At 45.6% G+C, this 27,118-nt stretch overlaps 1 protein-coding gene across 1 annotated transcript; it reads left to right on the plus strand.

Annotated features, from left to right (window-relative positions):
- Positions 1 to 6,620: 6,620 nt before the first annotated feature.
- On the plus strand, positions 6,621 to 18,904 carry LOC130473196 (E3 ubiquitin-protein ligase TRIM7-like). The gene is made up of 7 exons (XM_056844728.1): positions 6,621 to 7,037; positions 8,737 to 8,787; positions 12,065 to 12,295; positions 13,107 to 13,129; positions 15,868 to 15,986; positions 16,643 to 16,675; positions 18,387 to 18,904. Exons 1-7 carry the CDS (start codon positions 6,621 to 6,623, stop codon positions 18,902 to 18,904), a joined length of 1,392 nt encoding a protein of 463 aa, XP_056700706.1.
- The last annotated feature ends 8,214 nt before the right edge of the window (positions 18,905 to 27,118 follow it).

Here is a 27,118-nt window from a genome sequence, read left to right on the forward strand (position 1 = left end):
ACAGGAGATTGTTGGCAACCCTGCTGGAGGAATTTAGCTGAAGTAACACTCTGAGGTACATGTTTAGAAATATTGTGAGGCCGATCCATTCCTTTGACTGCACCCCTTCAGGATAGAATCATAGGGCGAAAACGCATGGTCGCTTTATCCTCCTTTAATCCCTGTTTTAGCCAGGATCGAACACACATTAGGCGAAATGCATGGGTTCGATCCTGGCTGAATCCTGTTGAATCCATGCGTTTTCGCCCATAGAGTTGGAAGGGACCACCAGGGTCATCAAGTCCAACCCACTGCACAATGGAGGCAATTCACAACTACCTCCCCCCCACACCCCCAGTGACCAGAAGATGGCCAAGATGCCCTCTCTCTCGTCATCTGCCAAAGGTCACAGAATCAGCATTGCTGACAGATGGCCATCTAACCTCTTCTTAAAAACCTCCAGGGAAGGAGAGCTTACCACCTCCCGAGGAAGCGTGTTCCACTGAGGAACCGCTCTAACTGTTAGAAAATTCTTCCTAATGTCTAGACGGAAACTCTTTTGATTTAATTTCAACCCGTTGGTTCTGGTCCGTCCTTCTTGGGCAACAGAAAACAACTCAGCACCCTCCTCTATATGACAGCCCCTCAAGTACTTGAACATGGTTATCGTATCCCCTCTCAGTTTTCTCCTTTTCAGGCTAAACATACCCAGCTCCTTTAACCTTTCCTCATAGGACTTGGTCTCCAGACCCCTCACCATCTTTGTTGCCCTCCTCTGGACACGTTCCAGCTTGTCTACATCTTACTTAAATTGTGGTGCCCAAAACTGAACATAGTACTCGAGGTGAGGTCTAACCAGAGGTCTAACCAGGAGACAGGAATTGCCCTGGGAGATCTCCCTGCTAGGTCTCCTCATAACCAGCTTTCCACAGCCCAGAGGTGTCTGGTTCCTGTTGCGGGCAGAGACCTCCATCTGCTGGATGGACTTTTATCTGACTCAGCATAAATCTTACAATTTGGGAAATAAAAGGGAAGCGGGGGTCCCAGGTTGAGCAGTAAGTTATTTGATGATCCCTTAGCACAGGGAAAACTTATGATTTCACACACATCCTTGGTTGAGATGGGGACTCGGGGTCAACAAACAAACAACCCTACCTGTTAAACACAACACAACAGAAATTGACTGTGAAATTACCTGGGGCTTCTTCACGGTGGCAGAGACGACATGAACTAATGTGGTATAATGGTTAGAGTGTCAGATTAGGATCCAGGAGATCCAAGTTTTAACCTCCACTGCCATGGAAAATTGCTGGGTGACCCTGGGCCAACTCACTTTCCCCCCACCTAACCTATTTCACACACTGGTTGTGACGATAAAATGGAGAAAGGAAAAAAATGTCATAAGATGATCTGGAATAGAACTGGGGAAGAGAAGCGGGGTATAAATGCCTAAATAATTATAGGGTTTTTGCTTATCTTTCTCTTTCTTTGGACTAATGGTCCTTCCTGCAACATTGTATCTGTTTTGGAAACAGTCTATAGTAGGGGTGTCGAACTCAACTGTTACGAGGGCTGGACACGACATAAATGCCACTTGGTTGGGCCAGGCCTAGGGTTGCCAACCTCCAGGTACTAGCTGGAGATCTCCTGCTATTACAACTGATCTCCAGCCGATAAGAGATCAGTTCCCCTGGAGGAAATGGCCGCTTTGGCAATTGGACTCTATAGCATGGAAGTCCCTCCCCAAACCCCACCCTCCTCAGGCCCCATCCCCAAAACCTCCCACCGGTGGGGAAGAGGGACCTGTCTTGCCAGCCCAGATTGGGAGTGGAGGGTGTCAGGCCTCGCTCCCTGTAATAGGAGTGAAGGCTCTTGACATGAGTTAGGCCAGTTCCTGGCTTTGCGTCAAGCCCTGGTTATCATGCCAGCAGCATCTGTGTACAGTTTCGTTCGCCTTGTTTGCCCCACAGCTGTGCTGATGTTTAGTCTCTCTTTCCTGGGAACCGCTTAACTCGGGGCTGCTTGCCCATGTTTACTTTCTCAGCCTGTATTGCATTTAAACTTGTAACCTGTCTATGTTTCCCCTTTACCAGCCTCACCTGAGTATAAGCAGTCAGTTCTTTCTTCTGTCTTTTTGCTCCTAATAAAGTATTACTGCTTCAGGAATACCTGCCTGGATGAGTTTGCTTATGGGATGCTAGGGACAGACACCTGATCCTGACAGAGGGGATGGCTGCCTCAGCTGGCTCTCGGGCTGGATAAAAGCTCTCAAGGGGCTGGATCCGGCCCTCAGGCCTTATGTTTGACACCCCTGGTCTATAGGTACCAAGAAGCTGTCCCTGATTTTCCCCTCCACCATTTTGGGCACCTGCAATGGATCTCACCATGAGGTGGCCTCATTACAACGCCAGCTTCTGCTTCCATAGGCTAGACTAGACTATGGAATAGGAGAGGCAATCCTGGAAAGAAAAAGGGAAGCTTCAATCGGGCCACAAGTATTGCCCATTTTGTTACGGTTGCCAACCTCCAGGTGGCAACCAAATCAGACACCTCTATACACTTATCATAAGATGAGAAATTCAGTATAGGAATAGCTATGAGCAATGCCAACAATATTCTGGCTATATATTCACAGTACGTGGTAATATACCCACCAATGACATATATTCCCAACAAGCATATGTATTTATTTCTTTTCCATGTAAAATTTCCCCAAAGCACAAGTTCACAACAATTCCTATGTAAGGTAAGTATGGAATAGTCAATTGAAATGTCTTTAAAGATGTACTTCTTTTCTTTGCAGCAGTTGATTAATTGCAGGAGAAGACGATCGTTTCAAGGCACACAGCCCAATTCTTCCTCAGTTCTTCAAGATTATATTGTGTGCAATTATTCATCATCATCCATAGTCTCAGGTTTCAACCGAATAACCCATTTATGAATAAAATATACTATACTTCCCCAACAGAGGTAAGTAGAAGGATACCATCCATTACAGGTAAGGATCCTAGTGGCATCTCCAGGTGGCGGCTGGAGATACCCTGCTATTACAACTGATCTCCAGCTGACAGAGATCAGCTCACCTGGAGCAAATGGCGGCTTTGGCAATTGGGCTCTATGGCATTGAAGTCCCTCCCCTCCCCAAACCCCGCCCTCCTCAGGCTCCGCCCCCAAAATCTCCAGGTATTTCTCAACCTGGAGCTGGCAACGCTACGTTTTGTCCAATGGGAACTGGCAGAGGACCCCCTCCGCCCCCTCCCAGAAGCAGAGCCCTCTTCTCTGTGAAAAGAACCAATCGTTGCCTGCCGGACTACGGTTCCCATGAGGCTGCTCTGAAACTCTGCAAGCAAAAGAGATAGGAACAGGGGGAGCACAGCCTTTTGGGAACTGTAGTGCAACGTTCTTGGAAGGGCGTGGCCAGGTGGTTATGGGAGGGCTATATATCTCATGAGAGCCAGGTGTTGGTAAGTGATTGCGAAGAGGTTTCTTCTGCGGTTTGGTGGGTAATTCCCTATTTCTGGTACTATAGCTATTCTGAATTGGAGGGCTCCCTTTGCAGGGTTGCAATCTGAATTGGCTGTCAATTGCCTGTGTGGTCAACCTGCGCCCCCCCCCCCGTCAGTTTTTCTTGGTATTGCCATGGTGTGTAGACTTGGGTAAGGTGTGGTACTTCCTGTTGGCAGCTAAAAATGCCAAAAAGGCTAGTCCAGTGGTTCCCAACCTTTTTTTGACCAGGGACCACTAGGACTTTTTTGTTCGGTGCAGGGACCCCAGAGGTTCAAAATAAAAATTCCGGGAATTTGAAAATAAACTTTAATCATAACTGTTAGTTAAACATTAAACTTAGAATAATATTTGAATATATATATTTTATAATAGAGAACTTTTAATTGAAAATATTAATTTATTCTGGGTTTATAACTTTGTTTCGCGGGCCTTAATTTAGTTCTCGCGGACCCCTGGTTGGGAACCAGTGGGCTAGTCTGTTTGCTCGTGCTTGGCTCTACCACAAGAACAGAGTGTAGATTTTGTACCGATGAATAAGCATCATTTAGGCAAGGCAAGCGCATCATTTAGCTGGGGCAAGACTAGGATTGGGCGGGGCTTTTAAGACTTAATTGGTGTCAATGCAGAAACTTAAAACCTGTCTTTAATACTGTAGCTTTGCCTTGGTACAATCAATAACCTATTTTATGCCTTCAGTATGCATAATGACTGGTAATGGGGAAAGCTTCTTGACATGAACAGAGAGCCTCTTTAAAAACAAAAAACAAATTTCCCAGTGCCCTTTTCTCAATAATATTTAGTGGTTTAACAAACACAAGGTTCAGTCCAGTTGGGGTTTGTGTGTGCAAAATTGCTCATTTGTTTCTTCAGCTCCTCTGGGCTTCCTTCCCCTCCTCTTCCTGTGTATATTATTCCCTGTTGGTAGTAGGTACCGGAGGCATTTTTAATGTTTCTCTAGGTAGGGTTGCCAACGTCCAGGTGGTGCCTAAAGATCTCCTGCTATTACAACTGATCTCCAGCTGATAGACATCAGTTCACCAGGAGAAAATGGCCGCTTCAGCATTTGGACTCTATGGCATTGAAGTCCCTCCCCTTTCCAATCCCCATCCTCCTCTGGCTCTGTCCCTAGAATCTCCAGGTATTTCCCAACCCAGAGCTGGCAACCCTATCTCTAGGGCTTCAGGTAGAGCAACCTTCCTGTGTCGAATAGTAGACCCGAAATTGAAAAAGTCAGAAAGTAGACGTGAATATGAATCTCTCCACAGAAACCTTTAGTAAAAGGCAAAAGAATCTCTCCCTCTAAATGTGCGTAGAGTTCTGCCAGTGAGTAGCCACACCCTAATAGTAAGACTGTAGTAACAGCAAGACTGACTGGCTTGTTCTGGTTTTTAGAGAAACAAGACTACCCCCCCCCCCTCCCTGGATCTCTAAATTCTGCTGGTGTCATCTTACCATGCTACACCAGCTCTGGTACCGCATGACGGGGAACTTCAGTACATCAGAGGCTGTGGGCTCTTCTGAGTAGTATTGCCAGCCTCCAGGTGTTGGATGCAAAAGCCAGACCCCGTTCAATGACACAGACCCACCAAAAACAGGGACGACTCCGGTTCTTTTAGAAGCAAGAGGTAATTTATTATGCCGGCAGGGAGAGTGTGTCTCGCGACAGCCAATAACACTCCTCCAAATGTCCTTACAACATTTAGGAATATTTATACAATTTTGGAGTTTTGTCTACTTTATTTGGACTCTACGTTTACTTCATGACCTCACCTTATGCACGCCCCGTGATGCATTTTGTACACACCCCATGAGCTTACCTTACCAATTAGCTTAATTGGTGCTACTCTTTGGCCTTTGGCCTTATCTCTATTTTCATGCCAACCTTCTATACGTTTGAACCTGGCTAGATATCCATGTTAGCTCATCCTGCTTTAGATATGCGAGGCCTACTCTCAATTTGGCATGCCTTTTCCCAATTAAGCTGTTATCTTGGCCTGCCTTCACCGTATGTTCTAATCCTTGGAGCGATTTTTAAACTTCTGTATTATCTAGTGAACTTTTGCACTCTTGCTGAGTTCTTTTACTTCAAGGAGAGTCAGATCCCTCCTGGCCTATACATTTAAAGCTTATACATGCATCCCTTTAAGTGCTTCAGTGAAGTATTTTTCATACATTTTTAACATACTTCAGTGAAATGGTACTATTATATGGTGATATTTTTAATATGTGTGCTCATATAATCATAAGTTTACACTATGGTGAATAACTTGTCTTTCTTACAAATTAAGTCTTCAGCTTGTGTGCTTACAAACTGGGATTCTTGCTTGTGCTTAATAGATTCTAGTCTATGTGTGTACACAACTCATAACTATTAAAATCCATACATGTTGAGATTTTACACTTCCTTCACAGGTGGGGTTTTGGAGATCTTCCGGATTTACAACTGCTCTCCAGACTACAGAGACCAGTTCCCCTGGAGAAAATAGCTGCTTTGGAGGGTGGAGTCTATGGTATTATACATAGGATTGCCAACCTCCAGGTAATAGCTGGAGATCTCCTGCTATTACAATTGATCTCCAGTCGATAGAGATCAGTTCACCTGGAGAAAATGGCCGCTTTGGCCATTGGACTCTATGGCAATGAAGTCCCTCCCCTCCCCAAATCCTGCCCTCCTCAGGCTCCTCCCCAAAAATCTCCAAGTATTTCCCAACCTGGAGTTGACAACCCTACTTTATAAATCTGATTAGCAGTCACATATAAAGTCCGCTGCTTAAAGTTGGGTCATGGCAACGAGATTATTTTTTTTTAATTTTTCTTTTAATATTTAGTGAATTTTAGTTTCTTAATTATTAGACAAGAATTTTAACCAGGTACTGCCTTTTTAAAATCTAGGTAACCTTTTATCTCATGTACCGATGATACAAACGTTTTACTGGCCTACGCCGTACGAATAAATCTGATTCTGATTCTGAACCCTACTTCTGAGGCTTTTAAAGGGTATAACGGCACCCACTTTTTTCTCCTCTTATCTTCAAGACTGCTAGAAGTGGTTCCTCTCAAGCTGTTCCTGGTGACCTCTGCAGTCGAGAGTTACTCGTGCTCCGGACAGCGACCTTAACCTCTGTTGCTAGACCATGGATCCGGACCTTCTCAAGTCAAAGCTTCGGGAGGAAGCCACCTGCTCCGTCTGCTTGGACTACTTCACCGAGCCCGTCGTCCTGGACTGCGGGCACAATTTCTGCCGCGACTGCATTGCCAGGTGCTGGACGGAGTTCCCTTCGAACACGGCCTGCCCTCAGTGCAGGAAGGCGGTCCTGTCGAAGAACTGCAGGCCGAACAGGCCGTTGGCCAACGTGGTCGGGATACTCAAGCAGCTAAATCACCAGGAGAAGGACAAGAGTGGAGAGATATTCTGCAGCAAGCACCCAGAGCCCTCGGAAGTGGTCTTTTGCAAAGAAGATCACGTCTCGGTATGCCTGGTGTGTGAGGGACCTGAGCAGCACAAAGACCATCACGTGGTTCCTCTGGAGGAAGCTGCCCAGGAGTATAAGGTGGGTTAGGTAAAGCAGGACGTTGGCTGAGGAGGAGAGTCGAGGGAAAGAGTTGCACGTTAGGAGGTGGCTGCAGTTGGGTCGCTGAGGTAGTCCTAAAGGGTGCCCAGATAGGAGAAATAATTTTTCCTCTTTTTCGCTTTTGAAGAAGAGTTGGTTTTTATATGCCGACTTTCTCTACCACTTAAGGAAGAATCAAACCGGCTTACAATCGCCTTCCCTTCCCCACAGCAGACACCCTGTGTGGTAGGCTGAGAGATAGGGTTGCCGGGTCCCTCTTCGCCACTGGCACGAGGTTTTTGGGGGGCCGAGCCTGAGGAGGGTGGGGTTTGGGGAGGGACTTCAATGCCACAGAGTCCAATTGCCAAAGCGGCCAGGTGGACTGATCTCTACCTGCTGGAGATCAGTTGTAATGGCGGGAGATCTCCAGCTACTACCTGGAGGTTGAGCTGCTGAGGGAAATATGCACTAGTACTAACAAGTCTGGCTGAGGAAACAATAGTACAAGGCTCAATCAATCATTTGCAAAAACATATATTGGACAATTACAATAGTGAAAGTGCAGAAGGTGCTAAAAAGGAAACTTATCTACAAATCTAATGATGATCTTAAAAGTTAATAAATATCATTCATTGAAAGGTCAGTAAGACTCTACAAAAGTTCATAATAAATATATTCTTTGCTTGTTACCTTTCAATGAATGATATTTATTAACTTTTAAGATCATCGTTGTTAGATTTGTAGATAAGTTTCCTTTTTAGCGCCTTCTGCACTTTCACTATTGTAATTGTCCAATATATGTTTTTGCAAATGATTGATTGAGCCTTGTACTATTGTTTCCACTACCTGGAGGTTGGCAACCCTACTGAGGGAGTTCGGAGCGAACTGTGACTAGCCCAAGGTCACCCAGCCGGCTTCATGTGGAGGAGGGAGGAATCGAACCCGGTTCACAAGATTAACCACTCCACCACGCTGTGTGAGTGTTCAGGGGCAGTGACCCAGCACAATGTCTGCCTCAGTGCATTTTGTGGTCCCTACTTGCTTCTTGAGACTGGGGATAAAATCTAAAGAGTCTTGAATGAGGCTTTTCAGATTGCTTTTTGCTAGTCAGTTACCTGGAGCCGGGAGCTCCCCACAAGCAAGGGTGTCAGGTCACAGCTGTGTATCGTTGGCTTACTCATAGACAGAGGCTTTTTGTGCCTCTGGGCCGGGAAGCTCTTTCAGTGGAGGCTGTTCCAGGAGCGAGGCCGAACACCTGCATGGTGTAGTGGTTAAGAGCAGTGGTTTGGAGCGGCTGAGTCTGATCTGGAGAACCGGGTTTGATTCCCCACTCCTCCACATGAGCGGCGGAGGCTAATCCGGTGAACTGGATTTGTTTCCCCACTCCTACACACGAAGCCAGCTGGGTGACCTTGGGCTAGTCACAGCTCTCTCAGTCCCACCTACCTCACAGGGTGTCTGTGGTGGGGAGGGGAACGGAAGGTGATTGTAAGCTGGTTTGATTCTCCTTTAAGTGGCAGTGCAAAGTAGGCAATAGTCAAGACGTTGGAGCTTGAGGGAAGGGTGGAAAGCGGGAGGGACCTTGAGAAAGAAGCCAGAGGTGAAACTAAAACTAACCTTGACCTACTCTGTTCTTTTGGCTACAGGCCTCCAGTGCTTAATAAGCTAACGCAGACACATGCTTTCCCCCCTTTCTCAGGATCGTTTTGCTAGATGCATCGAGGTCCTAAAGAATGAGAAGGAAGAGATTGTAAGTCATAAAGTAAATGTTATAAAGGAAAGCGATGACTTGATGGTAGGTGTCTATTTCTAGGAACTGATGAATGAATGTTGAGGTGGGTGGAGGTAGGGTTGCCAACCTCCAGGTACTAGCTGGAGATCTCCTGCTATTATAGCTGATCTCCAGCCGATAGAGATCAGTTTCCCTGGAGAAAATGGCCGCTTTGACAATTGGACTCTATGGCATTGAAGTCCCTCCCAGCTCCAAACCCTGCCCTCCTCGGGCTCTGCCCCCAAAATCTCCAGGTATTTCCCAATTTGGAACTGGCAACCCTATCCCCCCACCTTTTAATATACAGATGATGTGTTTAGTAGGGTTACCAACATCCAGGTGGTGGCTGGAGATCTCCTGCTATTACAACTGATCTCTAGCCGATAGAGATCAGTTCACCTGGAGAAAATGGCCACTTTGGCAATTGGATTCTGTGGCATTGAAGTCCCTCCCCAAACCCTGCCCTCCTTAGGCTCCGCCCCAAAAATCTCCAGTTCAAAGTGAAGAACCTGTTTATTGGTAGGAAATACAGGGTTTTCACTTTGAAACTGTAACAAATAAATAAGACTCAACCTGGGGAGGGGCTGTGGCTCAGTGGTAGAGCATCTGCAGAAGGTCCCAGGTTCAATCCCCATCATTTCCAGTTAAAGGGACTAGGCAAGTAGGTGATGTAAAAGACCCCTGCCTGAGACCCTGGAGAGCCACCGCCGGTCAGAGTAGACAATAATGATTTTGATGGAACAAGGGTCTGATTTGGTATAAGGCAGCTTCATGTGTTCAACCTCTCCCTTAGAGGTGGGGGGCTGTGCCCTGCCTGCATAGGTTGCATGCTTTAAGGGAGCGTTTGATTACTAAGCAGCACTGTGTGTGTGTGTGTGTGTTAAGTGCCGTCAAGTCGCTTCCGACTCATGGCGACCCTATGAATGAAAGTCCTCTAAAATGTCCTATCTTTGACTGCCTTGCTCAGATCTTGCAAATTGAAGACTATGGCTTCCTTTATTGAGTCCATCCATCTCTTGTTGGGTCGTCCTCTTTTCCTGCTGCCCTCAACTTTTCCTAGCATGACTTTTCCAGTGACAGCACTGTGATCTAGTGGTTAATGCGTTGCTTTAATTCAGTCAAAGAAGTTTTGATTGGCCGCTGGTTGGCCACTGTGTGAACAGACTGCTGGACTTGATGGGCCTTGGCTTTTCTTATGTTCTTATGATTACCACGTAGCTCTTTAAAGTAATGCCCCCCTCACATGTGGGTCTAAGCGACTGCCACACTCTAAATGTGCAGGGAGATCATAAGAAAAGCCCTGCTGGATCAGACCTAGGCCCATCAAGTCCAGCAGTCTGTTCACACTGTGGCCAACCAGGGGCCTCCAGGAAGCCCCCAAACAAGACGGCTGCAGCAACATTATTCTGCCTGTGTTCCACAGCACCTAATAGAATAGGCATGCTCCCCTGATACTGGGGAGATCATCTTTTACATCTTTTTATAAAAAATATTTTGTTTTTGAAACCCAAACACAACACAAACACATCACACTCATGATTTATAGTCCTCTTACAATACTTCTTGCTAGGAACAAGATCTTCAAATGTCGAATATAGGTGGAGCTGTTTTATTTATCTATTAGACTTGTAACCAGCCCTCCCCAGCAAGCCGGCTCAGGGCGGGTAACATCATTTTAAAAATACAACAATATAAATATACAGTTAAATCCATAATAAAACCATCAATAACATTCTAAAAACCTAACCTGGTGGCACACAAGTCTAAAAGCTGTAGGGGACCTTACAGGTGGCAACCCTTTGCTATTTGTTTTTCCCACTAAGGGGAAAAGTGGCGGGGGGTGGGGGGGAGGCCAGTAGATGGTATAAATAATATGAGCAAATATAGGCAGCTGTCCTCAGTTGTAGGCCAGGTAGAAAAGCTCCGTCTTGTTTCTTACTAATCTAATCCAGTCTAATATTACTCTTTTAATACTTTCCTTACAAATATCTCTTTGATTAATCACTAATTTAAGCCTATTAGTCTGCAATCTTTATCCACTCTATATATTTGTAAGCTTACCGTATATACTCGCGTATAAGCCGAGTTTTTCAGCCCAAAAAAAGGGCTGAAAAAGCCGAACTCGGCTTATACGCAGGTCAATACGGTAGAGGGGGGAGGGAGCCTGCGGCTGCAAAAAGGCCCCCCCACCGGGCCCGCGCCGCTTCCCGCCACCAGGAGCCCGGTCAGGTAAGCCTGCGGGGTGGGGGAGGGGTTATAAGCCGACCCTTGGCTTATACTCGGGTGCCTAATTTTTCCCCATTTTGGGGGAGAAATTAGGCACCTCGGCTTATACGCAGGTCGGCTTATACACGGGTATATACGGTATTCAATTTTAATTATAACTTTTATTTATGCCTTCAAATTTACGTTTTCTAGATATTAATTCTACACCCCCCAATCAATGCTTCTTGGTTATTAATATTAATACTTTACCTTTCTTTTTACCTACTAAGATACCATATTTCTATTATATCAAAAATCCATTTTTATCTACTCAATTTACTTTTTTAAAAAAGATTAAAATACTTATGCTTCTTCTAGTTTATCGTATAATTTTCTAACTGTCTTATTGATCTACATATTTTCTACACTTTAATTATTTTGCTACATATTAAAAATACAACCAGTTTTTCTGAAATTCCTCCATCGGTCTTCTGTTGACTGTGCTTGTCAGTTTGGCCATTATTGGTAGGCTGACCATATTTTCTTGAGACAAAAAATGGACATTGGGATGGCAAAAACAGGGCGGGGGTTATGTAGTATTAGTGTAACCCGATCAGAGCACTTTGGTTCTTGTAGGTTATCCGGGCTGTGTGACCGTGGTCTTGGTATTTTCTTTCCTGACGTTTCGCCAGCAGCTGTGGCAACTTTTCTATGAGAATTTACCCAGCCATGTCGCCATGCAGCATAAGAAATGTCAGAAGTGAAGGAAACAAACGTTGGAAGTGTAATGAGGTGCAAAATGGGACAAAATTGACATTTTAATTAAAAAGTCGGGACAGCTGGGAAATATGATAAAAATGGGACTGTCCCTTTCAAATCGGTATGTATGGTCAGCCTAATTATTGCGTATTCAGCTATTTTTTCTAACTAGTTGTCAACTGATGGAATTGCTTCTGATTTCCAGTTAGCATCTTTATACATCTCAACTGCAGGGCTGGTCTCCTTTCTTGTCCGTGACGTGTTGTTCCCCCCTCTCCTCCAATCCTTGCAGAAACGTACCGAAACAGAGAAACAAAAGACAATGGCAGAATTCAGGGAATTTCACCAATACCTGGTCGATCAAGAGAACTTCCTGCTGGCCAAGATACAAGCTATAGCCAGAGACGTGACGAAAAAAAGGAACGAGATCCTGTGCAAACTCTCTGCGGAGCTCTTTGTCATTCAGAATAACGTCCGGCAGTTGGTGGACAAAAGCCACGGATCCCTTAAGGAATTCTTGCAGGTGAGACCAGGGGCTGTTTCTATCAGGCTCTTCTCCAGGTGAGAGCCGGAACCAAAACTTGCAGAACCCTCCTTAGTTAACCATCCATCCCACCGGTGAAGGAAGCCAACAAACAGTAAATGCATTTCAGGCTGCCAACGGGAGGGACTCCCGAGTAGCGCTGCTTGTGGCAGAATGCAGAATAAGCTGCTCTGAAGCTGTTGTATAATACTGCTTTGGCAACTGGACTCTAGGGCATTGAAGTCCCTCCCCTTCCCAAACCCCACCCGCCTCAGGCTTCGCCCAAAAAAACCTCCCGCCGGTGGCGAAGAGGGACCTGGCAACCCTATTATGAGTGTTAGAGCTGTTGGAGTAAGTGACGCAGCATGCCTGGACATTGGGGGGCGCTGCATCACTCTAAGTGTGTATAAGTGTTATCTCCTTGAATGGGCTGCTTTTCTTTGTCTTAACCTAGGAGCTGCCCTCTGACCCCTCTTTCTCTCTGTGTGCTCTTTGTTTTGCCCCGTTCTCCATATGGCTCTTCAAGGAGTCACACATCTCTACAAGTCCCTCCTGCAGAAACTGTGCTCTCATACTTCTATACACATGACACTGGATTATCTGGCCACTTGTAATAAGGATAGTACTCTTTAGATTAGGCTTCTCTTTCGCTCCTTTCAACTCCAACACGAATGTGAACTGAATCTACTTGAATCAATGCAAGTTTTACTTTTGCAAAATATTTCTGGGAGATTTCTTTACTGCATGCAATATCACGCTTCTCTGACTGGGCAGCCTGTGACAGACCCTGAACTTTCTTTCTCCTCTTCAGGTTGCTGAAAAGACCTTGGAAAAGTAAGTAAAACTTAGTTTCCTGTGCTGTGTCTAGGCAAATGTGTACAAATGTGTAAGAATCTTAAAGAATAGTTTAGATAACAGCTGCTTCCACATGGGGTGGTGGGAAAAAAACACTCTCGCTGTGGAAGCAGCAGCAAAAGGGCTGGAGGCATGTGTGGGAAAAAGAAAGGATTGGCCCTCTGGTTAAAACTGGGGGAAGTAGTGTTGGATTTCACACCATTAATACCTGCAGGAAAGTATTATAAAATGTAGTTTGCCAGAATGGACTTCCTTGGACTTCTAAAGATCCAGTTAAATGGTGGCACTCCCTCCCCTAGGATGTGATGGCTGCCTACTTGGGAAGGCTTTAAGAGGGGAGTGGACATGTTCATGGAGAAGTGGACATGTCCATGGCTACTAGTCAAAATGGATACTAGTCATGATGCATACCTATTCTCTCCAGAAGAGCATGCCTATTGTATTAGGTGGTGTGGAACACAGGCAAAAGAATGCTGCTGCAGTTGTCTTGCTTGAGGCCTTCCTGGAGGCCCCTGGTTGGCCACTGTGCGAACAGACTGCTGGACTTGATGGACCTTGGTCTGATCCAGCATGGCCTTTCTTGTGTTCTTGTGAAAGTCCAGAGCAATAAACTTGGGCGTTGGGTATTAGCCGCATCCTGGGTAATGGCTCTGGATCTATGGAACAGGCATTTCTCAACTTCTTCTCATCTGATCAAAGAGAAGAGTCTGCAGCAATGCCTGGAAGTTTGTCACAGGTGTGTTCAAGTACGTAGTTGAACGATAACTGATTTGTTCCCGGCAGTTCCATTTAGGGTTGCCAGCCTCCAGGAAGGACCTGGAGATCTCTTGGAATTACCACTGATCTCTAGAGTAGAAGGATCAGTTCCTATGGAAGAAATCTTGGGATCTTGGGCTGTATCAACAGAAGAAAAGTGTGCAGGTCACACAAAGTGATGGTATCGCTTTACTGTGCTCTGCTTAGACCTCACCTAGAGTACTGTGTTCAGTTTTGGGCACTGCAATTTAAGAAGGATATAGACAAGCTGAAACATGTCCAGAGGAGGGCAACAAAGATGGTGAGGGGTCTGGAGACCAAGTCCCTCCCCTGGGTATGTTTAGCCTGAAAAGGAGAAGACTGAGAGGGGATATGTTAACCATCTTCAAGTACTTGAATGGCTGTCATATAGAGGATGGTGCTGAGTTGTTTTCTGTTGCTCCAGAAGGTTGGACCAGAACCAACGGGTTGAAATTAAATCAAAAGAGTTTTCGTCTAGACATTAGGAAGAACTTTCTAATTGTTAGAGTGGTTTCTCAGTGGAACAGGCTTCCTCAGGAGGTGGTAAACTCTCCTTCCCTGGAGGTTTTTAAGCAGACGCTAGATGGCAATGCTGATTCTATGACCTTAGGCAGACCATGTGAGGGAGGGCATCTTGGCCATCTTCTGGGCATGAAGTAGGGGGTCACTGGGTGTGTGTGTGTGGAGAAGGTAGTTGTGAATTTCCTGCATTGTGCAGGGGGTTGGACTAGATGATCCTGGTGGTCTCTTCCAACTCTGTGATTCTGTGAAATGGCAGCTTCGGCTTTGTGGCATCAAATCCTTGTTGAACTTTCTCCCCAGGCTCCACCCTCAAACCTGCAGGACTTTCTCAGTGCAGAGGTGGCAACTCCATTGTAGGTTCAGAGTAGGTTGAAGTCTCCAGTCCCTTGCATCAGAAAAACTGCAGTTTCTGCTTCCCAGGCATTCATCCTGGTTTCTCTGAATCGGCATGGGGACTTTCTCCTCTCTTCTTGCTTCCTCATTCGAACTGGCCTAGCCTAATATGTAATGCAAGCGATTGTCCCGAGAGCGGGTGCTTGAGAGGGAATACTAGCATTCCAGACTCTCACAGATGCTGTTGTCCTGAACTTTTGGGGTGAAGATGTACCCTATCCCTAGTGACTTTTCCCAGAAACAGCCCTTTCTTCTCCACTCCACTTGGAGAGCCAGTGTGGGGTAGTGATTAAGAGTGATGGACTCTGATCTGGAGTATGGGGTTTGGTTCCCCACTTCTCCAAATGAGCGGCGGACGCTAATCTGGTGAACTGGGTTGGTTTCCCCATTCCTCCACATGAAGCTAGCTGGGCGACCTTGGGCTGGTCACAGTTCTCTCAGGACTCTCTCAGCCCCACCTACCTCACAAGGTGCCTGTTGTGGGGAGAGGAAGGGAAGGCGATTGTAATTCGCTTTGAGACTCCGGAAAGTAGAGAAAAGCAGGGTATAAAAACCTGCTGTTCTTCTTCTAACCGAAGGGGGATACTACCCCTCTTTGGTTCTTGTAGGTTATCCGGGCTGTGTAAGCGTGGTCTTGGTATTTTCGCCAGCAGCTGTGGCAGGCATCTTCAGAGGAGTAACACTGAAGGACAGTGTTACTGTCCTTCACTGTCCTTCATTGTTACTCCTCTGAAGATGCCTGCCTCAGCTGCTGGCAAAACGTCAGGAAAGAAAATACCAAGACCACGGTTACACAGCCCGGATAACCTACAAGAACCAATGAACTCTGACCGTGAAAGCCTTCGACAATACTACCCCTCTTTGCTTATCTAGGTCCTGCTTTGGGAGGGCATAGAAGTGGGCGGGACTTGTGTGTGTGTTGATAGAGCTACAGTATTGCTTGAGCAGGTCTTGTTCTTCATTCCTTTTTTTGTCTGTTCCTGGGACTTCTGGATGGTCATGGAGTGTCAATTGTTTCTTTCTAGGTGTGAGAAAAGACCGAAGTTTAAACTTTCCGAGGCTTTTCCGCTTGGGCTGAAATGGGAGATTTGGGATCTGCGTGATTTAAATGTCCTTCTGGAAGGTGCAGCAAAGCATTTCAAAGGTAGGAGGGGGAAAAATTAGGGTTGCCAGGTCCCTTTTCGCCACCGGTGGGAGGTTTTTGGGGGTGAGGCCTGAGGAGGGTGGGGTTTGGGGAGGGGAGGGTCCTCAGCAGAATATAAGGCCATAGAGTTTACCCTCCCTAGGCAGCAGACCCTAAGTGGTAGTCATCTCCCACACAGTGGGTCACTGGGTTCCCCTCACATGGAACTGAAGTGTGTTTGTGTGGGCAACAATCTGGAAGGGCCCTAAATCCAACATTATCCACAAATGCCATGATCCCCCCCCCCGACAATGGGGCCTTGAATATTTACAAGCCCGTTGACCATCTCTGAACCTCTTCAGCTTGTGGTGAGCGCACATGAACACATGAAGCTGCCTTACACTGAATCAGACCTTTGGTCCATCAAAGTCAGTATTGTCTACTCAGACCAGCAACGGCCCTCCAGGATCTCAGGCTGGGGTCTTTCGCATCACCTACTTGCTTAGTCCCAGGGGATTGGACCTGGGACCTTCTGCATGCCAAGCAGATGCTCGACCACTGAGCTGCAGCCCCTCCCCCTCTTCACTTGAAATGATAACTTTTTTAAAAATTTCAGTGTGAGAAATGAATTTCTTAAACCATAGTATGGTGCTTAATCCCTGCTGTCTTCTCTTCAGGTCTTCTGCAAGAGGGGTATCCGCTGAAACAAGGTAGGTTTCTGGGGCTGATGGAGAACCAAACTGATGTGGGGGGGGGCAGTGGACTGTAGTTTCTTTGGGCAAAAACGCGTGGTCACTTTAGCCTCCTTTATTCCCTGTTTCAGCCAGGATTCATCCAGGATGGAACGCACGTTCAGCGAAAACGCATGCGTTCGATTCTGGCTGAATCCTGGCTGAAACAGGGAATAAAGGAGGCTAAAGCGACCGTGCACTTTCGCCCTTTGTCATCCCGTGATTCTGTCCTGCGATTCTGGCATTGAACAGGGATCGACAAATGAATTGTGAGCCTCGACGGTGAGGGGGAAGAAGCTCCAGCCTTACCTAGGTTCATTCTTGGTTGGCCAAATACCTTAGTTCAGAACTGCGGCTGACAGAAGGCCTCTAACCCCCAAGCTGCCCTATGTGTCCGCCCTCCTCTTTCCCATAACTGTATGTCATTGTGCTGGGAGTCTGATTGCTGTGTCAGCTTTAGGCATTCCCTCAACTTGGAAAGTCTAGGGGGGAAACTGAGCACCCCAATCTTACATGAATCAGTATTGCACTGTAATGCCCATAGTTGGAGCTGGTTTTAGTGTAAGAAGAAGAAGAAGAGTTGGTTTTTATATGCCGACTTGCTCTACCACTTAAGGAAGAATTAAACTGGCTTACAATCGCCTTTCCATCCCCTCAAAATCAGCCGCTTCAGAGGGCAAACTCTATGGTATACCGTAGACTCTAGGTGAGATCCCATTTCCTCCCCAAATTTTACCCTCCACAGGAACCACCCCAAATCTCTAGGAATTTTCCAGGCCAGAGTTGGCCGGCCCCTTAGAGGAAACCAAAGGGGTTGAGCTAAACACTTATGTGCTATAACAAAAAAATACAGTTATTTTATTATAGTTGTATTTAAAAACATTTTTTAAATACACAGTTGTATTTAAAAACACAGGGCCTAAAATAAGGCTTCCGAAAAAGCCCAGAAATGTTTACAAATATTACCCACACATATACAGTTGATGTTAGTACATACAATGACCAAAATAAAACCAGGCGCTTTTCAGCCCTTTAGAGGCCTTCTTCAGTGGTCATACTTGCATAATTTTACAATACACATCCGGACATTTACACAGACACTAATACAAGGTAAAAAAAGATATAAAATCCTATTATTCTGTGTGCCCTTATATAAAAATATTTAGTCCATGTGTCTTAAAACATGGCTCACAGCTCACACCTTGTAAGAGGTATCCAGAATTTCAGGATGGGTATTACATCAACCCTGCCCCTTAGCCAAGTAGGGTTGCCAGGTCCCGCTTTGCTACCGGCGGGAGGTTTTTGGGGCGGAGCCTGAGGAGGGCGGGGTTTGGGGAAGGGAGGGACTTCAATGCCACAGAGTCCAGTAGCCAAAGCGGCACTTTTATCCAGGTTAACTTATCTCTATTGGCTGGAGAGCAGTTGTAATAGCAGGAGATCTCCAGCTGTTACCTGGAGGTTGGCAACCCTATAGCCAAGAGCTCCCAAGATGGCCGCACTCCTGCTTCACCTCCCTTCCTTCCATCTGCAGTTGGAGGAATGGTAATACTGACCTACTCTGCAGGGCCTACTTTACAGCTTATGCATGAAATGCCTTGAACCCACACCCCGTGATGCATGTATTGTCAGCATTTATGTCTGGGGTCAAGATATGTGGCCACCGCCTCTGACTTCTCTCTCCTCTCCCCAGCCAATGTGACTTTGGATCCAGAAACGGCTCACCCCCAGCTCCTTCTGTCTAACACCTTGAAAAACGTGAGCTGGACAGAGACGCCCCAAGATGTGCCCAAGACGTTCACAAGATTCGAGAAGCATTATTGTGTCATGGGGTGCCAGGAGTTCACAGCAGGCCGACACTACTGGGATGTCATTGTGGAAGGTGACAAGGACTGGGCGGTGGGGGTCGCCTCCAGCTACGTGAGGAGGGCGGGCCATTTTGCATTGACTGCCGAAGCAGGGTTCTTTGCGATGGGAAAGGGGGCGAAGTATTGCAGGACTCACAGAATCCCAGAGCACAATGAGGAGCACAATGAGGAGATCAGGAAGATCCGGGTCTCTCTGAACTGTGCCGGAGGGCAGGTGGTATTTTATGATGCGGAGAGGGCCAAGAAGGTCTTCGCTTTCACTCAAGCTTCCTTCCATAAAGAGACCCTCCTCCCCTTCTTCTGGCTGAGGGGGAAGACCCAACTCAACATTTTGACCCACTGAAGCCCCCTCCTACCTGCTTTTCAGCCCCTCTTAGTCCTCCTCCCCCTCCCACCTTTTTCCTGCCCATCTTCTATAAGCAGTAGAGAAACAGATTGTGAAAAATCCATAGCTCAGTGTTACTTGGAGGGGCTTGTGTGATACTCATGGCAAAATCATGATATGCAACATGGTGTCTTTCTTGTTACTGAATGGATTTCCTTAAGCTTTACCTGTTGCAGTGCAGTAAAGAGGGGAGTGAGATCTAGTTGATCCATTCCTGGGGATGTTAATCCAAAGGGCGGAAGGGTAGGATACTCTGATTCATAGATGTTTCATACAAATTGCATAAATCTACAGGAGCTCAGCTGATAAACCTATTTTGTCTGCTGTGTTTTTTTAATAATTACAATAAAGTTTTTACTCTTGCTTTTGTGTGTTTCATATGTCCTGATGCAACTGCTGATGTTGTAGTTGTGCCTCTACTTATTCTTGTGTGTCATTGTTTTCTGTTCATGGGGGAAATAACCCAAGAGGAGGTTAGGTTCTAAGATAGGGCTTGCCTCCGTAAGCTATTGAGCTTTGTGGCTGGACAGGGGTTGGAATCCAGGGTCTTTCATGCATGGCGGTTTCACTCGCTGACACCCCTCCAACGACTTCAGGTCTTTGTCTGGATTATGCATGCCCTTTCCGACTCTCAGAGGTTGCCTAGCTCTCCCCCTGTGTTTCCTCTCGTTTTGCCCATGTTTTCAAATTTGAGATAAAATAGGTCTCTGAAAACACTGGCAAAACACAAGGGAGAGCAAGGTGACCTCTGACAGTCAGAAACGGCATGCATAATCAACACAAAGAGTTGAAGTCGGTGGAGGGGTGATGGTGATTGAAACAGCCACGCATAAAAGACCCAGGTTTCCAAGTCCAGCACTGCATCTAACTGTCTTAGGCCTTTTCTACTCAGCAATGATTTCCCTTGGAAACTAGAATCATAGAGTTGGAATGTATCTCTAGGGTCATCTAGTCCAACCCCCTGCACAATGCAGGAAATTCACAACTACCTCCCCCCCACATCCCCAGTGACCCCCTACGTACCCAGAAGATGGCAAAAAAACCCCAAAAAAACACCCCTCCAGAATCCCTGGCCAAATGTGGCCTGGAGGAAAATTGGTTCCTGACCCCAGGATGTCCATCGGCACTACCCCATAGTATGTTAGAAAGGGCCAAGAGAGCCGAACACTGATGCAAATCTTCTGGTCCTCCCTCTCATGATCTGCCTATGGTCATAGAATCAGCATTGCTGACAGATGGCCATCTAACCTCTGCTTAAAAACCTCAAAAGAAGGAGAGCCCACCACCTCCCGAGGAAGCTTGTTCCACTGAGGAACCGCTCTAACTGTCAGAAAGATCTTCCTAATGTTTAGCCAGAAACTCATTATTTAGTTACAACCCAATGGTTCTGGTCCGACCTTCTGGGGCAACAGAGAACAACTCAGCACCCTCCTCTATATGACAGCCCTTCAAGTACTTGAAGATGGTTACCATATCAACTCTCAGTCCTCTCCTCTCCAGGCTAAACATGCCCAGCGCCTTCAATGTTTCCTCATAGGACTTGGTCTCCAGACTCCTCACCGTCTTCATTGCCCTCCTCTGGACATGTTTCAGCTTGTCTACATCCTTCTTAAATTGTGGTGCCCAAAACTGAACACAGTAGGTGAGGTCTAACCAGAGCAAAGTAAAGCAACACCATCATTTTGCATGATCTGGACACTATACTTCTGTTGATGCAGCCCAAAATCGCATTTGCCTTTTTATCTACCACATCACACTGCTGACTCATGTTCAGTGTTTGGTCTACTAAGACCCCAAGATCCTTTTTTGCACACACTACTGCTAAGACAAGTCTCCCCCATCCGATAATTATGCATTTGATTTTTCCTACCTAAATGCAGAACTTTACATTTATCTCTGTTGAAATGCATTTTATTGGTTTTAGCCCAATTCTGCAGCCTGTCAAGATCATCCTGTATCCTAGCTCTGTCTTCTACCATATTTGCTACCCCTCCCAATTTTGTATCATCTGCAAATTTAATAAGCATCCCCTCTATTCCTTCATCCAAATCATTTATAAAGATGTTGAACAACAAAGGGCCCAGGACAGATCCCTGTGGCACTCCACAGGTCACTCCTCTCCAAGTGGATGAGGAACCATTAACAAGCACTCTTTGGAATGTTAACCCTGTGCGGAAACCAGAGAGTAGGGTTGCCAACCTCCAGGTACTAGCTGGAGATCTCCTGCTATTAAAACTGATCTCCAGCCGATAGAGATCAGTTCACCTGGAGAAAATGGCCGCTTTGGCAATTGGACTCTATGGCATTGAAGTCCCTCCCCAAACCCTGCCCTCCTCAGGCTCCGCCCCAAAAACATCCCGCCGGTAGCAAAGAGGGACCAGGCAACCCTAATCCTTAAAAGTCCCACCTCTCCTCCAGGGCTCTGAACCAATCACCGTCATTTACACCTTATGCAAATCCAAGCAATTGTCAGGCATTCAGAGCCCATGGATGGGAGGAGTTGAGCCAGCCTCAGTTTAAGGCAAGGGAAGAAAAAATGTTTTCTATTGAGAGGGATTTTTTGTCTCTGGAAAAAAGCGTCAACTTAGCCAGGCTTTTATTTGGCTTTTAGTTAGGGTTTAGGGTTAGGGTTAGGGAAGATAGTTTATATTAGTGTGACAAATACCCAATGGCGTCTTGAAACTCACGTCAGGGAGCAGATGTTTCCGATTGGTAGGAAGAATTCTTTTAGCTTGATCACTAGAATGATAGCTCACTACCGCTGGAGAGAAAGATTGCGCACACTCTCACTCCCTTTTTTGGGGGGGAGTTTCAAGATGCAATTGGATAAGCAATATTGCCACTTAGTTCATAATCTTTCTAGATTTATTGTTATAATTTGAATTTACTATGAAGGATCTATACCATGTTGTACATCGTTACTTTCATTTTCTGCCATAAAGCAATTACCAGCAGCATTGAACGCAATTCGCCCTTGAATGCTTGAAAAATATTTCAAAGGAGCTGATGAAGCATGTTACCTTTGATACTTTTTGTAGGACAATGATTCAGCTCAAACCCAACCCCTTTCTGACTATATATTACTCTTCCTACACACTTGACACTGAGAGACACTGTCCTTCAGTGTTACTCCTCTGAAGATGCCTGCCACAGCTGCTGGCGAAACGTCAGGAAAGAAAATACCAAGAGACCACGGTCACACAGCCCGGATAACCTACAAGAACCAATGAGCTGATGAAGCTTTTGTGAAACGCAATACGACTGGTCCTGCGTCCTCTTTGTTTATTCCTTTCGCCTTGAATTCTCCAAGGCCTTTCTTGCACCCGACAGCTATGCCTCTGCGGACCACGAAAGGTCCTTGTTCGGATGCTTTCACAACTTACTTTGAGGCTTTGTGCCTATGAACGATTGTTGTGCTGTTAATGAATTGCAATTCTACACTCTGTAATTTTGTTGTTATATAGTATGCATGTGTTTTCCTGGACTTTGCATTTGATTTATTTCTAGGCATGAAGTTAATGCCCAGTAAATATTGATTGTTTCTTTACACACCGCATATGTCTGTTTCTGTACCGTGATTTATATTGAGCCTTCGGGCTGTCTATTTCCTAAGGTATCCTATTACAGCACAGGCTACTTGTTTGATTAGCCTCCAGGTACTAGCTGGAGACCTCCTGCTATTACAACTGATCTCCAGCCGATAGAGATCAGTTCCCCGGGAGAAAATGGCCGCTTTGGCCATTGGACTCTATGGCATTGAAGTCCCTCCCCTCCCCAAACCCTGCCCTCCTCAGCCCCCCCCCCAAATCCCACCAATAGCAAAGAAGGACCTGGCAACCCTAAGGCCCAACCAGGACTTTTCCTAGTGGCCTTCATAGCCAGATTGCCCCAAACCCAGAGCCTGTGAGCTCCTTTGGACTGGCTGCTGGGATGGGAACCTGCCCAATCTTGAAGAGGAGATCCCAAGGCCCTTTTTTACAGGGGGCCCTTTTTTCACAAGGCCCCTTTTCTTAGTCAAAGGGGGGGGGAAGAGGGTCCTGGAGAAAGGGACTGGGGTTGGGGGCAGCATCTCGGGGACAGGATGTTGGATTTAACGCTGGAGCCTAGTTTGATTGGCAGGGGGCTCTGTGCTCCTGTGGAGTCGGCCCCTCCCTTCAGGTGGCAGGTAGTTCTAACGGACTCTGCCGACGGTCAGATGCACCCAGTATTTCACTCTGGTTAGATTCTGTAACTCACTTAATTAATCTGCTACCATTCAGAGTGATGGATCTTGGATTTTGGCTTATTGAAAATAAGGGTCCGTCACACACAAAAATACCACAGAGTCGTTTTCTTAATCAAATCAGTTCTTTACTAACTAATCTCAAGGGTAAGGTACATGGGTTAAACAATAAACCTCCTACACAACTTAAGTTCCCTAGCCTTGCTAGGCTCCTCTAGCAGTTACTACACTTACTCGCGAGTAGCCATTCTCACAGGGAGAATGTGCTCTTCCATGCTTGCAGGTCGGTAACTAAAAAGTAACTGGGCAGCGGTTTCTCTTTCAAACAAAGGATATACTAAGGCAGTAAAATGTAGATTACTTTGCCTACGTGACCATATGACATTAAAGCAGTGGTTCCCAACCTTTTTTTTACCAGGGACCACTAGGACTTTTTTGTTCGGTGCAGGGACCCCAAGGTTCAAAATAAAAATTCCAAGAATTTGAAAATAAACTTTAATCATAACTGTCAGTTAAACATTAAACTCAGAATAATATTTGAATATATATATTTTATAATAGAGAACTTTCAATTGAAAATATTAATTTATTATGGGTTCATAACTTTGTTTCGCGGACCTTAATTTAGTTCTCGCGGACCCCTGGGGGTCCACGGACCCCTGGTTGGGAACCAGTGCATTAAAGCAATGGCGATCTGCTCTTCCTGACCATTTGGCTAATTAACCCTTGACTGTCTGACATGTAACGAATCGCGCTATCTAAGACCCAACAACTCTGTCCGAAGTCAGTCTAAGAAGTCTCTCTGAAGTTAGAAGTCTCTCTGTATAGCTATGTGTTCGCTCTCTGCCTCACACACAACGAATAAGTAGTAACAATGTTTCAGATGAATATAAGAATAGTATGTGTGTGTGTGTGTGTGTGTGTGTAAAGTGCCGTCAAGTCGCAGCCGACTTATGGCGACCCCATTTTGGGGTTTTCATGGCAAGAGACTAGCAGAGGTGGTTTGCCAGTGCCTTCCTCAGCACAGCAACCCTGGCCTTCCTCGGTGGTCTCCCATCCAAATACTAACCAGGGCTGACCCTGCTTTGCTTCTTCTTCTTCTTCTTCTTCTTTTTTTCGTGATCGCAAAAGGTTATTTATTCATTCCAGTAAAACATTACAGCCTTTTAAAAGGAACCGTTGAGAATTCAAATACTCACTTTTAAACAATTTACACATTTGAACAAACTCTAAAATGAGTAATTTAACCAAACTCTTAAATATTTTAACCTGCAAAAAGAAAGCATACTCCAAATATATGTGCACACAATAGTGTCAAATAATTGCACTAATTTAAAAAGCTGAACTCATTGAAACAATAGCAACACATACGCCCACAAAAATCCTAAACTTCTACTGTCGCTTTAAGATACATGCTTAGCTTCTGAGATCTGACGAGATCAGGCTAGCCTGGGCCACCCAGGTCAGGGCAGGAGAATAGTACAAGCCTCTTAACGAGAGAATGTTGTTTATTTACTGAACCTTATAGTCTTTTTATTAAATACAGTTTTCTTTTATCGTACATACGCGAGCTGTTTATATTCCTCCACTTACCTTTTGGCTGTTTTCTGTTTTTGTTTTTACTCTGGTGACTTACAAGGGTGGTGTATCCCACAACAAGTGAGTGTCGGGATATTGCCCCACATAAGGAAAAGGATTAACCTCCATTTCCCCCCTACACAGAATCCCTTCTCCACTCCTTTTTTTTAAATGAATTTTTATTAATTTTTATAACACACATAACATAAAACAAATACAATAAAATTAAAATAAAATAAATTAATACAAAAATATATAAAACAGTATCTTTATATACGAATTATTACATTCATGATTACTAAATTTATAAAATCCAAAAAGATATCCCTTCACCCTCCACCCACCTTAAAAAAGTGACCCTTCACCCGACTTCCGAAGAAGTGTCTAAACAGTTTTTATAATGATATTAACCATATAATATAAAGATGTTAAACTAGTTTCTATAACTCGCTAAATAATAGAGTAAAATCAATTTTTGCCAGTTTATCCCAATATGAGGCGGCCTTTAACAATGTTTTTTTAAATTCTTCCATGTCCTTTCCATGTAGGAATTCCGTTAATTTGGCCATCCTCATATATATCCATAATTTCTCTCTCCAGTCAGCAATTGAAGGTTTATTCACTCACTTCCAAACTTTAGCTATCATAATGCTCGCAGCAGCAAAACTATATTGGCAGATAACCCTGTCATTATTACTCATATTTTTTGGTGGAATTCCCAATAAACAAAATACCGGCTTCCTTTTTACTCTACCATTAATCAAATTATTAGTTTCCCTAAGTACTTTTTTCCAAAAACTTTTAATTTTTTTACATAACCACCATACATGCATATATGTACCTCTTTCCTTTCCACATTTCCAACATAATCCCATATCTCCTCTATTCATTTTAGATATCATCACAGGAGTGATATGCCATCTATAAAACATTTTATATAGGTTTTCTCTAATTTCATTGGTTATTGTGAATTTAAATTCTCTCTTCCATAAATTTTCCCAAGTTTCCAATTGATTGTTAAATCCTAACTCCTTGGCTAGATATTGGGAGAGGCGGGGGGGGGGGGAGGCTCCCTCTGCTCCATGGTCTATTCCTACCATGAGAGCCAGCGTGGTGTGGTGGTTAAGTGCGGTGGTTTGGAGTGGTGGGCTCTGATCTGGAGAACCGGGTTCGATTCTCCACTCCTCCACATGAGTGGCGGAGGCTAATCTGGTGAACCGGGTTGGTTTCCCCACTCCTCCACATGCAGCCAGCTGGGTGACCTTGGGCCAGTCACAGTTCTCTCTGATCTCTCTCGGCCTCGCCTACCTCACAAGGTGCCCGTTGTGTGTATGTGGGGTGGGGTGGGGGGAGGGAAGGGGATTGTAAAATGCTTTGAGACTCCTTTTGGTAGAAAAAGGCGGGATATAAAAGCCAACTCTTCTTCTTCTTCCAGAGATCCTGGCCTGGTGCCTCCTCTTGAACAGAAGTGGTTGGATTTGCCCACCCTTCAGATGGGATTCCACGATCTGCTTTTGTGTCTGCTTGCTGTATTCTGGCTTTGTCTTCCTGGGTGACTTTGGGGGTTTGCTTTGGTTGGGCTGCAGCTTAAGCCATTCCCTTCCAAGAGAGTAATTCTTGCTCTGAGGATTTCTGTGCACTGCTAAGGAAGGCCAGAGAGCCCAAATCCTTGTCTGTGGGGGTGGAGAGAGGGGGCAAGTGAGTGACTGTGGGGCTGGAGCAGCCCTGCTAGAGTCCACAGGGTGCCGAACACCACTGTTTTCACCCTTCATTTAGCACAGCACATCATGGTTGATTCATTCTTCCACCTGACAAGGAAATTCGTCTTGATGATGAATGCCATCAGTAACCCCGGTCTGTGTCCCTTTAAGGGAATGTTTCCTCAAGGCAGCCAGAGGGAGGGGAGGTGTGAGAGGAGAAGAGGGGGGAAATGGGAGGGGGGGAAGTTGCAGATAAATGAGCAGAAAGATCCAAATTAAGAGATCCAACAGTCTATGAATAGAAGTGGCTGCCCTGTTTGCCTGCTCAAGGATTCTTGGGCTCAAGACAGAGAAGTGGACTGGAGTTAGGGTTGCCACCAGCGGGAGGCTTTTGGGGCATAGCCTGAGGAGGGTGGGGTTTGGGGAGGGGAGGGACTTCAATGCCACAGAGCCCAATGGCCAAAGTGGCCATTTTCTTCAGGGGAACAGATCCCTGTCAGCTGGAGATCAGTTGTAATGAAGTGCCTGGTTGTCTTATAGAGTCCAATGATAGACCACAAGGAGGAGGTTAAGTTAAAAGCAACAGTTCTTTATTTAGCTAAACACAGACCTGGGGTGAAATAACCACAGATAAGATGCAGGGTTACTCACCAGAGAACAAAGAAAAGTCAG

This window comes from Euleptes europaea, chromosome 1 (genome assembly GCF_029931775.1).
Source record: "Euleptes europaea isolate rEulEur1 chromosome 1, rEulEur1.hap1, whole genome shotgun sequence".
NCBI classification, from domain to species: Eukaryota; Metazoa; Chordata; class Lepidosauria; order Squamata; family Sphaerodactylidae; genus Euleptes; species Euleptes europaea.